Source organism: Anopheles darlingi, chromosome 3 (genome assembly GCF_943734745.1).
Source record: "Anopheles darlingi chromosome 3, idAnoDarlMG_H_01, whole genome shotgun sequence".
Taxonomy (NCBI): domain Eukaryota; kingdom Metazoa; phylum Arthropoda; class Insecta; order Diptera; family Culicidae; genus Anopheles; species Anopheles darlingi.
The window spans coordinates 13,654,108-13,668,966 of NC_064875.1; the positions used below are offsets into that span (position 1 = coordinate 13,654,108).

Here is a 14,859-nt window from a genome sequence, read left to right on the forward strand (position 1 = left end):
CCCAAGTTGGGTTTCGGTCCAGTGATCCAACATTGGCTCCATCTCCCCCCGCACCAATCGCTTTTGCGCGTCGCATCCTTCTTTCATCCCCCTAGCAACCGGGGCAGCTACTCTACTCTATTGTACACTGTGTCCAGGCAGACACAGTCAGTGCTCAATGTTAATAATTCACCAACGAGCGAACCATCGAGAAGTCTGTGGGTCGGGTTGGAAAAGGGGTTGAAGGGGAAAAAGGGTTGGGGGTTGATGACCGCTCGTTCATCTCGACAGATTGCCAGTCCCGTCCCGTCCCGTGTCTCTCGGGATGGTGGTGCCCGGAGTCCAGACCCTCGAACCCTGCCACGCGGTCACTCTTTCTTTCGCTCTCTCTTTCTATTACCACGGAGCTTCAGGACCATCCAGAGGGTGCTGGAACTGGTGGAGCGATGGGGAAGTATAAATCTCATTTTCGGATTTTAGAGACAATCGCATGAATAATAGAAAGAACACACGTACGCACCCTTTGCACCCTTTCGTTGCCCACCTCCCCCCTCGAGGGGTTGCTGTATTGTTTTCGGCACTAGCGACTAGCATTCGATCGATCGAAGGAGGCTCAAAAGCCATCTCGCACCGTATCGTAGCGACCAGTCATGGCCAGAGGAGATGCCTCAAGGACCAGAAATTCAACCTCCCCGCTCCTGTCAAACAGCATTAGATCAGACCAAGGGAACTGCTGGGGCTGGGGGTTGCAAAAGGAGTCGACGATAGATGTTGATGTCTTGATAGGCTCTTCTCGGGAAAGGAGTTTCCAACCTTTAACGTTGATGAGCAGCAATCCGTTCCTGGCGGTGCCGTGATTGCCATACCAGCCCGATTTCCATAACGGGCCCTTCTAGTTTTAGTTCTCTCCCGAAGCAAAGTAGGCTTCCCTTTTTCATTTTTCGGCCCCTCCGGTAATGGTGATTACAGTCTGTTGATGGAGTTGATTGTAATGTGCCAACGAAGCCAGCGGACGAGGACGACTGGCCAGAACGGCCAGGCCGATTCCAGGAGCATCGGATCCGACCAGAGAGACAGATTGACGGACAGACAGATTGGGTGCCAGGCCGCAATCGGACGCATTCGGACGGGCTTTTGCATGAAATATATTATTCTCAAATTCTATTTGCTTTAAGATGCGCAGCCCAAAAGTGACGTCGGTGTGTGTGTGTGTGTGTGGTGATGGCGTGGCAGGATGATGATGATGATGTACCGTGACCGCCAGCAGCAGCAGCAGCAGCCAGGGTCTTGGGATGAGTTTCACTTTACGAAAAGGCCTCGAGGTCTCGTTCGACGCTCGACATCCCATTTGTCAGGCATCGCTGCCCGTTGTCCCTTCGCCCGCCTTCCCTCCGGGTGTGGAAATGTGGAGCTTGGATAATGGAAAACCAACCCGAAATCGATGGAATGCTGGGAGCGGATCATCCCGAGGGAACCTTGGGCGGCCGTTTCGTGTCCTACTGGGTGTGTGTGTGCGGGTGTGATTGGAATTTATTAGTGTCCCTTTCGGTGAGAAATTCCTTTCTTTGTTCCTTCTTCCTCCGCTCTCCCGCCCCTTCTCCCGCTAGCTCCTTTCCACTAGCGGGGCGGTTCTATTAAATAAAATAACTTTTCGACCATTTCGACCTCTTTGCTTTCATTTCGATGCCACTCGCTTCCACTGGTTTGAAAGTTGAATATCTTCTCGGGCTGTGTGTGTGTGTGGGTGTTGGTTGCACAAACCAGACACCCCCGTTGTCATATGGTGATCCGGAATGTGATCCTCGTTTCACTTTCTTCGAGCGATTTTGCACAGTCGTCCTCTAACGGAAGGAAGAAACATCGAGCGCTCTATCACCAATCCGATTGTGCGTAGTATTTACCATCCCTCAGGGGGAAGGGCAGCAAAGGGGCCTCCTCCCCCCACCCCCGGGGGCCTTGGTTCGATCTAAAAACCAAACCAAGTGTCTTCGGAGACTTCTTCAGAGAGGGGCTGTCAGATCCGATGTTGGTCGCAGATAAATTTTCGAATAATTGAGATCCTTCGGGGACTGCGGCTACCGGGAAGGACCATGGTTTGGCTTAATGTTGGAGCACCAGAACGCGTGACGATGTGTGAGACTTTGGAAAAGGATTCCGGTGCCAACAAGAGATCGTGCTACATATGAGTCCGTTCGTCCGTCCTTCGGTGTGTGTGCGTGCCCGTTGGCTAATCCCGCTATCCGACGACCGTGCGACCTCGGCTGCCATTGCTTATGAATCCCGGAAGGTCGCAAGGATGCCCGATGAATGTAAATGAACCACCTCGCTTCGCGCGGTGGGAATAGTAAAAGCGCCGTCAGTGGCCACCCAGAGGAGGGGGGGGAGAAAAAACAGGCCGTCACTATCCCGACCCTGCCGCTGGGCATTCCGAAGTAGCAGCAGCCCCGACGGAGTGTGTGTGCGTGCGTGCGTGTGGCGAGCGACTAATAATGAATTCCGGTCTTTCCGTGGTGGGAGGGTGGCCAATGAGTGATGACTGATTGGCAGTGAGGGGGAGGGTAGAAGGAAAGGGAGGAAGGAAAGAAGGATGTTGGCTACTTACCATCTGGCGAGCCGGAGGCCGGCCCTGATCCTTGACGTGAGAATGAATGAAACCGTGCGGCCACGAGCACGCACACACGCACCGCGCGCGCGCATTCTTCTTCGTCGTGTGGCCTCTCGTTTTCTTCTTCTCTTGCTTCTTCTTTTTCTTTGTTTGTTTGTTATTGCTGCTCGCAAAAGGCAAAACAGGCGGGCAACCGGGGAACGGGGGCCTGGATGGAATGATAATTGGAAAGTTGATTAAAAATTCGACACAACTTTCCATTTCAATGCATATGAAATGAGACACACCACAGTGGGGCCCCACAGATTCTGCCTGCTGGCCATCATGTGCCCCTTTTCATGGGCACGGGCTGGGCTATGTGTGCGTGTGTGTGGATACACCTGAAACCGGGCCAGTTGCCAATCAACCGTGCAATTCTAACGCCACAGACCGACGGCGGTTGGACGGGGGAGATGGCCGATGATAAGGCATCATTAGAAGGCGCATAGAAATGTTCCGGTTTTTTGGTGAATCAGATTCCAGCTTTCTGCATAGCTAATGCACCGGCTAGAGGGATGCCAATGTATGAGGCAGCTTATTTGAATTTCATCATCATCATCATCATCAGCATGTGTGTGAGTGTGTGTGTGTGTGTGCATCGTGTGCCTAATCCGGTTTAGATAGTTTTCAATTAGAGTTTTTCTTTAAAAAAAAAAGCATTCGTGCTGATACTGCGATCGCCCCCGGGATAAGCATAAAAATTCAACAACAAAAAAGTTTCAATAAGGTAGCAATCCCGTTTTCTGCCCGTTCGTTATTTCATTTGAATTGATTTTATCTAGCCTAGAACAATAGAACAGTTTCGTTTCCCATTTCACGCGCCCAGCGTTTGCCAGCTGGCATTTTCCTCGGCGTTTGCAATATGGAAAAAGGGGTAACCGCTCCACCAAAACGAAGCGCAGCAGATTTAGTGATAAAACCGCAACAGCAATTCCTGGAATTGCGGTTGCCAAGCCGGCCAGCCGGCCAACCAGTCGGCCGGATACTTGCTCTACTCAACTACAATGGCGAGAGAAAGGCGAAACACACAAAATTGCCGTGAATCAGTATTCCGGTACAACCGACGGAATCATGCTGGCGTACGGATCCCTGATGGATGCTATCATTTGTTTACCGAGCACAAAAATGCTCACTTCACGCTGATTTACATAATATTCTGTGCTGTGGCCACTCTATGGAATGCTCGCCACCGCTGCTACCGGGAATGCACTCCGTTGGTCGGTCGGTTGGTCGGTTGGTTGGTCGGTTGGGCGACAATGGCTTATTTCTGGGCGCATTCACAGCACTTCCGGATTGGCTGATAGCGACCGGAGATAAATCGAGCTTGCTGTTTAACGCTTGCCTGCCTTTGCCGCGGTCACCCGGAGCAGGGCGCATGGACCAATGGAGGCGCCTGGTGGTCGATGGAGGCGCCTGGTAACCCACAAAGTGGCAACCGCTTTTTTTTCTCTCTTGTATTCTTTCCCCGTTTTTTGCATTTCCACCTCACCACTTTGTCCACTTTTTCCACACTCACACAAAGTGGGAAAACAAAATTGGTAAGCAACGCTGTGGGAAAGAATGTTAAACATGGTGGCCACCATTTGCTGTTGCCGTTTGCGCCAGCGAATGCGCTCGAATCGGAGGTGGGAAATTCAAATTACTTCCTGTTTTGCGTTCCTTACCGCTTACCATTCGCTTGTTCGCTTGTTCCACGCGAGCGGCGCTGGTTTGAAGTATCGATTGCAATGTGTAAGTGTGTCGTGCTGTGCGATCAATGGCGCTGCTGGGATGGCTTTGAGGTTCTGTGCACAGTCATTGCCTCGAGGAAAACCATGGTCGATACCGTGATGGTTGACCAGCTTATAGAAATTTGAATAAAGCAGTTTTTTTTTGTTAAAATTCTTCCAAAGACTTTATGCTTTACGTAAATTCCTTTCTTTTTACATTCCTTTTTCCCGTCTAGATTGTCGGTGCTGGACTGTTCGCGTTCACCATATTCATCCGCGCGGAGCCAGGATTTGACGAATGGATCGCCATACTCGATGTGTATCAGTATTACATCGGCATCTACATACTGATTGCCGCTGGGGCGCTGGTCATGATTTTCTCGTTCCTCGGTTGCTGCTCCGCCCTGATGGAACACTCGTCCGCCCTGTACTTGGTAAGTACATTAGATAAAACACCAGAAAATTCCTTTAAAAAATTAACAGAAAAGTTGTTTCCATTGAAACTTTGGTTCAACAATCAATCAAAATAAATTAATGTCCATCCGAGTGTTTGTGTTATATTTAGCTCGTGATTTTCCAAAACAACAAGGACGAAGAAACATTTTCAGAAAATATTGATTGCCCTGGTGGCCCCGGATCATAACATTCCCCCCGAAACGAATAACTTCCGTTTCAATTATTAACAATCAATGTTTTGCTGTGCTTGACGCAATCGTGTGGAAAGCGTGAACATCTTGTCTTCGTTGACGCATCCCGTCGGCTTTTCCCAAGAAAACACCTCAACAAACCGTTGGCACCTCAAGACAATGGACAGGAAATAAGAAAACATGTTCCATATTGTGCGCCTCGTGGGGGGTTGCATACTGTCCCTGACAGGTCTAATGGAATCCTTCGAAACCGAACACAAAACCCACGCACCAACCAGCGCGAGGCCATCACTCGCCAGTCGACACCAACGCTGCTGGCTGCTGCTGAATAATGAATTGTGTCGTGACACGCCCGCACACTGGTGGGTGCACTGTCTGAGACCTCTGAGCCAATCCAAACTGTCACCAACCGCCAGCCTGACGGGCTGATTGCTCGTTTCCTGGTGTCACTCTCAGTGTGTCCTTGTGTGTGTTTGTGACTGTCCAAGACACCACCACCGACGGAATCTTGCGGTTAACGATGAGCTGAACGTTTCTGTGCTGAGACTCGAGTGGCAGGGGAAAACTTCCTTCGCCGTAACTTTCCTTCGGCAAAAACAATGTCCATCGACCAACGGCGTACTGACAAGTGTTGGCGCAGTTCGAAGTCGAAGCAAGACTCCTGGTCCTTGGTTTCTTTGCTTTCTTAACCCCCCCCCCCTTCTGGGCCCGTTCCTTGGTGCTGTCACAGTTGCCCCCCAGTCACGCTGAAACTGATAACTTACCCTACATGACACTTTGGTGTCAATTAAAGCATGAATAATAGAAGCCTAGTTCCAGGGGGGGTAACCTACCGACCGACCACCGTCCTCGCGTTCCACCGCAATGTGTCCGCATCCGAGTTCATGAATACTGGAGATAGTTTTCTTCGGCCTGGCACCGGGAGAAGACAAAAACAAAGCATTTTCTGCCACCAGAAGCCCGCTTTGCAGCTGACAGTTTCCGGCAGTTTGGTTCGGACTTTTCGGGGAGAGGGGATGGGGTGGGATTTTCCATCGGGAATCGCTCGGTGGTGCCGGAACTCAACGGAAAAACCAATTTCAATAATCAACGAACCGAACACGCGCGGTCCCATCGTTCGGTCGTTCGGACTGTGGCTGTGGCGCCTTGTTTTGTTATGATAATGTCTGTGTGCTGCAATGTACTGGAGCGCACACCGAGGCATGCCAGCCACGATTACAATCTTGTCGTCAAAGAAAATCGGACAGCGCCCGGTCACATCGGACCGGCCAAACGCATAACTTTAATTGCTTTCAACGTTGCTCTGGCTGCCTCGCGTTGGTCGGTCGCTCGCTCGCTAGGTCGCTGGCTAGGTCGGTCGCCAGTTGGCCCAACTACTACTAGGCACAGGCCAAGCACCGAGCCTGAAGCACCGGAACTGCAGAGCTTGCTGACCGGAACCATTAAGAATCGTTTTGTTGGCAAATGTTTGTGCCGCCGGTTGGTGTCCGGTTTGTTTTTTTTTATGTTTGTGTTTCGTGTTCCGTTTTCTTTCTTTCTCTCTCTCTCTGGCGGCACTGCAAGCAGTGGACGCAACGGAGTGGCAAATGATGCCAAGGTGTTGCCAAGTGAATTGTGAAAGTAATGCAAAACCCGAGGCGAGCAATGTACTGGAATGGAACCGAAAGAAGATCGTCGAGAGAGAGAGAGTGTTACGCATAATGCCAGCATAAGAAAGCTGCGGCCCAGTGACGCTGACACGACAGAGCTACGAAACAAGGAGCGCACCCAAGGGGAAAACTCGTAAAACCCTCTCACCGTCGGATGCAATATTGATTCCTTAAAAACCCCGTACTTAAACTCGGCACTCGGCACTGGAGTGCGGAGTTCACTTTGGTGCGGTTTTTGGGAAAGTAAACCACTAGCAGCTCACCGTTGCCGGCAGATCGAACACCATTGCCGTGCCGGGTCGAGTGGAGCATGCAAATGGCGGGGGGGGGAGGGCGCAAAGTCCAAAAATAGCTTCCCTACCCCCATTGGTTCCGAGAAACAAAGCAACGATGGCCTTATGCAACCCTCCACGTGCTGCATTCCCGTTCCCATGCCACACCACACCGGAAGCCAGCTTTACATGCATAAAAGAAACCAGGGCAATGTTTACTCTGATCCTGCAACGTGCTTCACGTTTCGAAATGGCATTTCACGTGGCACAATGCTGCAGAAGGAGCGAACGCTGCGAACGCAAACCGAGCAAGGACTTTGGGGAAGCGAAATCGAAATCGAAGACACCGAAGATATTGGTGCAACCCGCAGGAGACAATCGGGACTGTGCGAGCTCAAAATGAATACACTCCACCAGTGGAATACTCGATGGTTGCTACGATTCGCAGAATTGTAAGCACACTCTCGGGGCGACTCGATCGCCGGGTAATGGGCATTGGGTCTATCGATGCACTAAACGGTGTGCCCTGTTTCTATTTTGCCTCCAAGGAAACGGACTCCCGGAAAACTGGGAGTCAACTAAAAGACAGGCTACAGAAATGTTTACCGATAGCAATGGTCGCTCACCGTCTCTTTTCGTTCGTACAGCAACAGTCACTCGGCGCTGCGACGGTCAGCGAGAGGTTCATCAGGAATGATTTTCCACTCGGCAACTTCTTTTCCCTTTTCTTTTGGAGTACGAAATGATTGAACTTTTTGCCAGGGATTTCGGGGGAAAACCTGAACCCCTACCCCGCGCACACACATACACAGAGCAGACAGTCGGTCCCATTTGTCATACCCTTTTGCATGGATGTGCATTCGGACGAAGTAATTTAAACTTTTCGCCAGTAGATTGGGTCCGAAGACCGCTCCATGGTTGGAGTGAGCTGAGCATCCATTTGTCATGTGAATAATCGAAGTGCTCTGCTTCTTTGTGGGGGACGAGCTAGCAAAGGGCTATCACATGTGGTGACCAAATACCTTCACCGCTCGGTGTGCGTGTGTGTGTCTATGTTGTGAACGTGCTTAAGCTTCGTTCGGTTGTGGAATGTCTCAGAAGACCATTCGTTGAACAAACCTTATCCTAGTAGCCATTTGTTTAAGATGCTTCATGTTCGGCTCAAATTAAAGCAGAAAGCATAGAGCATCAGTTGCGGTTTAAAGGTGAACTGCATGAAACTGATCAACACGGATTACATTAAGCTGTCGGACGGTAGCGTCTCTAAACATCACTCTCCGTAAACAAACAATCCGTATGGGTTTTGATTGCTCAACTCCGGTTAACCACTACTAGGGGATCGATAATCGCGCGCAATGTAATGGGTTTTGATGTGAATGTATCTATCTATTCACCGGAAGCTAGATGACCAGACGCATCGTTAGAGGTCAAACGCCGTTCCTTTGGTGTTGGTGGAGCGATAATTAACACCAATCTGAATCGTCGTCGGTCAACGGCAGCAACCGCAAATCCGTGGATCCGCTATGGAAACAGTTGCGGTGCGGTAGGCGGCCATATTTACCTCTCTCGGGCTGTTTGCCGATGGCCCTCACACCATCACACTCGTGCTGGTGTCAGCTTTATGCTTCCCTTCTCTAAAATTAACTATTGGTGGACAACATTCAAGAAGGAATATTTCGCAAAAGCCATACAGAAGCAGATTCAAAATGAATTTTTAAACACAAAAATATTCTTTCCTTCGATCCTCCTGATCGTAAGCTCTTTTTCCACCAATACCATTATGAATGAGGCACCACCGGGCAAGACCAGAAAGGCTCAACTTTGCGCCGGTGGTGGAATTTCACTGTTACGTCGACTCGACTTAAACGTCTGTGTCGTACTATTTGTTGTACTATTGCTTGCCCTTGCCAACGTGAAACAGAATCACCACCAGCAGAAGCGTCTCGTCGTCGATGGGAACGATTGAAACCATGGGACGAAATCGGATTGTAAATCGCTTCATTGATTCCTTTCGAGAGCTCACTTCCGGCGGGGGGGGGGGGGGGGGGTTCAAGGACTCGCGACCTTCCTCTCGAGTCATTGGCCAGCTCGGCCAAGTCTCTGTTTGTTGTGTAGCATAAGCTTGAAGCCGAACAACCATATGAACGTCTTCCACTTGATTCCTTCCATGATCTGTATCTGTAGTTGTTGTAGTATGAAAAAAAGAAAAAATAGAAATGCGATTGCCAACAGACTAACGCTATTTCCTTCATCGGACCAACATTTTTTGGGCTCGTGAGTGGGGTGCGTGTGAGCTTCAGCAGTCAGCAAATTATTAAAAACAAGAAGCATTTCATTGTTTTATACATAAATTTCCATTATTTATTCCAAGCACCGCAGCAAGCGTGTCTCTTGCGAAGTAGACGTTCGTCTGCAATGAAGACATCAGCATTTCGTAGCATATTTTAGAGTAAACTTATTTTAAAAATCCCAATCGTTTTTTTGGGATTCTGTCTGTTGAAATGACACATTTACTGTTTCCGTTGAACTGGTGTCATCTAGCACTAGCATCGTACACCATTTATGCTTCATACAGAAGTGTTCATAACGATGGCGGAATGTAAAGTTATACTGTCTGATACTCTATACAGCCTTTAACTGGCTCGCATAACTATGATCCGAATCATCGCCAACCATTTCGACCAGCAGTCACCCTCGAGCAGCTGCACAATCAATTCTGACGCAATTTCCTCGTAAAACCCACCATTCAACATCACACAAAACACACACACACACACAACGATTTACGCTGATGATTAATTAATTAAGTTTTCAAAATGGATTTATGAATAATGAGCGGTTGTGTTGTCGGTCGGTGATGGTGCTGGTGATGGAAAGTGTGTTGCTGACGCCGGTCACAATGGCCAATGGAGCATCGGCCGGCGGTGTTTCCGTTGGTTTAGCCCGCATAACCATTTCCCTTTCAGTGGAGCCCGACAACGGAGCAGGCTGTGTCTGTGATTGTGTCGGTCCCCAAAAGCTACGGTCACTTGCTTCAGTCGATAGCGTCGATGAAGCGGCCTGACTATCTCGTCACCAAACGGTGAGCGGACGGCATAAAGCAAATGGGTGATGGCGAAGAAGATCAAGCGAAGCAGAAAAAAAGAAGATGCTGCTCGCAAGCCGGCAGCAGCATCGACAAATCGTTAACCGGAAGCCACGTTGTGCCAGGGCAGAGCGGACCGGCAGGAACCGTACGCCGTGGCATCGCGGAGATGATGAAAAATGACAAAAATTTCCAATCACATCACGGAAATTGGTTTTCATAACATCCGCCGTTCGTGACTCGGCTTGAAAGGAAGGCCTCAAAGCCCGGGGCGGACAGAGGAGTGGAGAGTGAAGAGGAGTGTCGTGACCGGCGTCACTGACCACTGCATCCTGCGGGTCATCCTGTGCCGATCCAGACGCGCATTCAGCAGCAGCAGGTCGAGTCGTCGCGCGAGATACTGCGAGGAGGCACTGCGAGGAATGTCCGTGCTCGAGAGGCGATGATACAGGGTGCAACTGAAACTGACTTTCGTCAACCAACCCAAAGAAGGAGCAAAGGACATTCCGGAGCTTCATGGAGTTGGATCCTTAAAAATATTAACTAAAACAGCACGCGATAGCAAAATGAGGAAAACTCTTGAGCAACGCAGCGTTACGACCATCTCTCACCTCATTTGGAGACAGGTTTTTGTTTTTCATTCTTTGTTTCTCTCCCCTGTCCCATAGCCCATCCCGTCTGCTCGACCATCCACAGTATGGTTGTTTATCCGGAGGTTTTTTTTTCTCTCCGAAGTGTTCTCCGAACCATCTCTCGGTCGCACCGGACCTGAGCTGTGTGCAAAGAAGTTTGTCGCATTGCCGCCGGCTATTGAGATGTTTTTCTCGACGGTAAAACTTGACGATTGCGGCACCCTTTATGCTGTCAGTTTTCATGCCGCAAAACCCCTGGTTGTAGGGAGTGTAAAAGGCTGGTGTTGGTGAGGAGTCTGACGTTGCCAGTTTTCAATGGTCCTTGCCTCCTGTTGGTCTGGCCGACTGACTGGCTGGTGGGCTATTTTATGCGATGACAAGAAGCTGATGTAGCTGTCGCCAGCCGCAATTTGCGCTGAGTATCGTATCGTTTACTGTCGTGAGTGTACTAACGGTTGATCGAGCGATAGCATTCGTTGGAATCGAGTGTTACGTTTGGTTTATCGTGTTTTTTATAGAGCATTTTAAGTTTATTCCGTATACTTACAAGTGTAAGTATATTAACTAGTTTAGTTTTATTAATTCCTTTTAACTAGCGTTATGTCGCTTAGTAACCACAAAATAATTAGTAAAAAGCGCCCTCTGTGAGTAAAACGAAAAACTAAATCTGACAGCGCTTATGACGTAAGCAAAACCGACGACAGAAACATCTTTCTAAACGACATTTTATTTTATGTTTTCATTTACAACACTTCTTGTAACCAACGCATCAACTGCGTTGCAATCTTGGTGCAACACCACACTCAAGGAATCGATAGAAAACTCTCAAGAGCTCCCAAGTGTCAACCATTGCCCGCTGGTCATTGACACTTTTGCACTTCCACTCCATGGCTCCAGGCGTCCAAGTGACCTGTTCCTTTGCTTGCTTATTCATTGCCTGGAATCCTGGGGTGGCTCGGTTCACCGAACGCCCCATTCGTCTTAAGACACTCATTGTATCCTATCAACTGCTTCTGGGTCAAGCAAACCTATCAAAGGATGGCACCGGCACCAACTTGCAGTTGCAACCAACTCAAACGACTCCAAACGTCCCTCTTTGATCGAAGAAAGGAAGGAAGGAAGGAAGGAAGGACGAACCTTTTTCCAATATTTATGATGGTGCAAAGGGCCACGTGCCGGAGGAGTCCTGCATACTCCTCCATGGGTTCGCCTTTCTAAGATGGACTCGATAATGATGGGCGAAGTAAACGAGTCCCCGGATCCGGTGTGGTGATGAAGTAAACCAGGGGACGGGCGTCATCCCTGTGTCCTCTCCATTTCCCACCACCGGCATTACTTTCCTCGAGCGCCCTGGATTTCGATGGTTGTTTCTTCTTTCCCGAACACCGGCTTCTGCCTTTGATGTTGATGTAACGCAATTTGTGGGTAAAAGGGGCTCTCTTTCTCTCTCTTTGCTTGGCCATCACCATTACGAGGATACGAGCTTCATTTGCGATCACTTTGTGATGCACGTGAGAGTACACGTGGAGCATCCGGGAAAGTAGCGACCACTCGGTCCATTTGGCTTCCGTCCGTTTACCTGGGATGAATAGGAGGGTCGTCGTCGTCCACTACATACGCGCAGTAATAGCCAGCAGCAGTAGCAGCAGCAGCAGCTGTGTATCACCGAGAGTAATGCGGAAGCTCCATACATCATTAACCACAAATGAACCGTATCCGGCCCCGGGTGCACAACAGTAACAAACGCACGCAACTGCAAAAGTTGGTTTCAGAAAGGGAAAAGGATCACCCTTGTTTTAATGTTTACACTTTTTCGCATAAAATATTTTTCAAACAGTAGATACTCAATCAAATGGCAATATATTGCAGAAAACGGTTGATGCCGGACCGGAAGCCACTAATAATTTCGCTAAAAGCAGATAGTGCTCCTTCGCGCATTGTATTACCATAACCCGATTGGCATAGCATGCTTCGATCGAACCGTTGGCTCTCTACAGCGTGATGGAAGTGCTGTTTGTGCTAAAAAAAAAAGGATGGAAACTAGGAGGAAATCGCGTTACTTTCATTAAACCTCTGCACTGGCCACCGGCTGCACTGGCCACCGGATCCAATTTGAAGTGCTTCTCGTCGGTCAATAACGGGTCAGCAAGAGGGGTGGCACCGCATGGCGTGACCGATGGTCTTCCGATCCGATCGGTTTGGTTCCGCGAGGAACAGCACTCATCTCTGGCTCTCTCGTCCGGACCGTTCCATTAGCAAATATTGAATGGCTTTAGTTGATTGAATTTTTCATTCAAAGCTCAATTCAGGTTTCTGCTCCTTCCTGCACCAACGACTACTCTTATATCCCTCCTCTTCTTTTGGGGAGGGGTCATCGGTGCACTCGGTGATGACTGTATGATTACCCAAGAAGGTGCACATCCGTAACGAGCCGTTGGCCGAGAACCGGTGATCAGTTCGTTACAGCCCGGACCACCGGTTCCATCACCGCCATCGTTCCAGTTCTGGTGAATCAGGTTCAATTACGGGCGCATTTCATCCATTCACGGAAGTGGAGGAGAAGCTGACGTTCGATTGAACGTCCTGTCCTGGGAGGGCTATCCGCCGAGAGCTCCGGAGTAAATGGGCGGCCAATAAGGCCAATCACTCGATGCCCGTCAGCCAGCCAGCTCGATGCATTCGGTCGCTTTTGACTAAATTATTATATTCACGCAAACCCTCTTGTGTATGGCTGTATTTCTGGTGCTCAGAAGGTAGCTGAAGAGCGCAGGGATCCAGTTTTACCTTCGTTTTTTTATCCTCTTGATATTGAGCCCGCTTATAGTGGTGAAGTGGTTTTGGAAAGTATGAATTTTTCATAACGCAAATGAAGTTTTCCATCATCTCATCCCCCGTCCCATCTGCTAAGGGTGAGTTGTTGTGCCAAGATTGAGTTGGCCTTTGTTGCAGGGGTTGCCTCCTAAAAAGGTCAATCATTTCTCGAGGCACACGGCACACCCCTCGTCGAGCCCATCGACGAATCCTTGTTTGGTGCTTTGTAATAGAATCGTTACTCGCTGGGGGAGGGGAGTTGAGTTGCGCAATAAAACCACAAGAACCCCCCCATGGTTTGGGGCAGAGGGTCGGGGTCCGTCTATTGCGGTGATGTATTCAGCCCGGTTTAATTGAATTCACCTTTCGCGCTGTGGCGTGTCTTCGTGTACGCCGACAAGTTCTGAAGGCAATCAATCCGTCTGCGTGTGCACGGGTGCGCTCGCAAAAGGAGAGGTGGGCTGTTCGTTGATTATGAGCATAGTTTGACAAACGCCTGAAAGGTGCCAGTAAAGGCAGCGCACACAATACCGGCTACAGGCGCCTCGGTCGTTACCTTGCACGCAATCCTCGCCCCTGCCGGGAGCGTTCGTCACAATTTATGGAAATATTTATAGTTTTTCCCGTTCGTGAATGAGTGAGTGAGTGAAAAGTCACTAAATTATGACGCGCGTCCGCGAGCACGGCATTCAATGGCCCAGAAACCTGCTTTCGTTCACTTACAACGCTGACGTCGTTCACTTGCGACGGTAGATGTAGCTTCTGTTGTACTGCTAAAAGGGCGAATATACTCCCGATCATGTTGCGAATGAAAGCTTGTCAGAAATCGTTTCTGTTACCTTTCTGCGTATCTAGAAAATATCGACTTCATTACTGACTCGGGAGCGCCACCGGTACCGGTGACTTATAGCAAGAAAAGGGCCAGAAATGGTGGGGTAACTGTAACTGAAGCTTAATTGATCCACAGCAGCAGGATAATCGTCTCATTACATCGGCTTAATCATGTCCCTAATTGCGCCATTTTCATCGATTCGCATCCACGAACTGCATCATCACCACTACCACCAATATTCCGGTAGCCGGAACTCCGGAATACTCCGGACAAGTAAGGCCACTGCGGGGTCTGCGGAGGTGATTGATAAGGGTGTACGGGGCCGGTAATTAATTTTTCGTTCGCCGATGCCGGCCACGAGTTTCGGAAGTCGAAAAGTCAACGGCAATCAATCGGCGACAATCAGCCGCTTAATGGTTATCTTCGTGTATCTCCGCAATCGCATCGTGTCCCCACCCCCCCCGGATGACAGTGATTGGAGCTCATGGAAAATGTATGTAAAAATATTGATCGTGCGCCACCAGTGACCGCAAAGATCCGCTTTGCGAAGAGGACAGACCGCGTGCGCTCGTTCGTTTATCACACATTTCTTATTCATT

At 49.5% G+C, this 14,859-nt stretch overlaps 1 protein-coding gene across 1 annotated transcript in view; it reads left to right on the top strand.

The window, feature by feature from the left end:
- The window catches only part of LOC125958288 (tetraspanin-2A), a 40,564-nt gene that overhangs the window by 23,068 nt on the left and 2,637 nt on the right, over positions 1-14,859 (top strand). Inside the window, exon 2 of the mRNA XM_049691552.1 lies at positions 4,569-4,766. Within this exon, the coding sequence (XP_049547509.1) occupies positions 4,569-4,766 (198 nt within the window). The remainder of the gene's footprint in view (positions 1-4,568; positions 4,767-14,859) is intronic.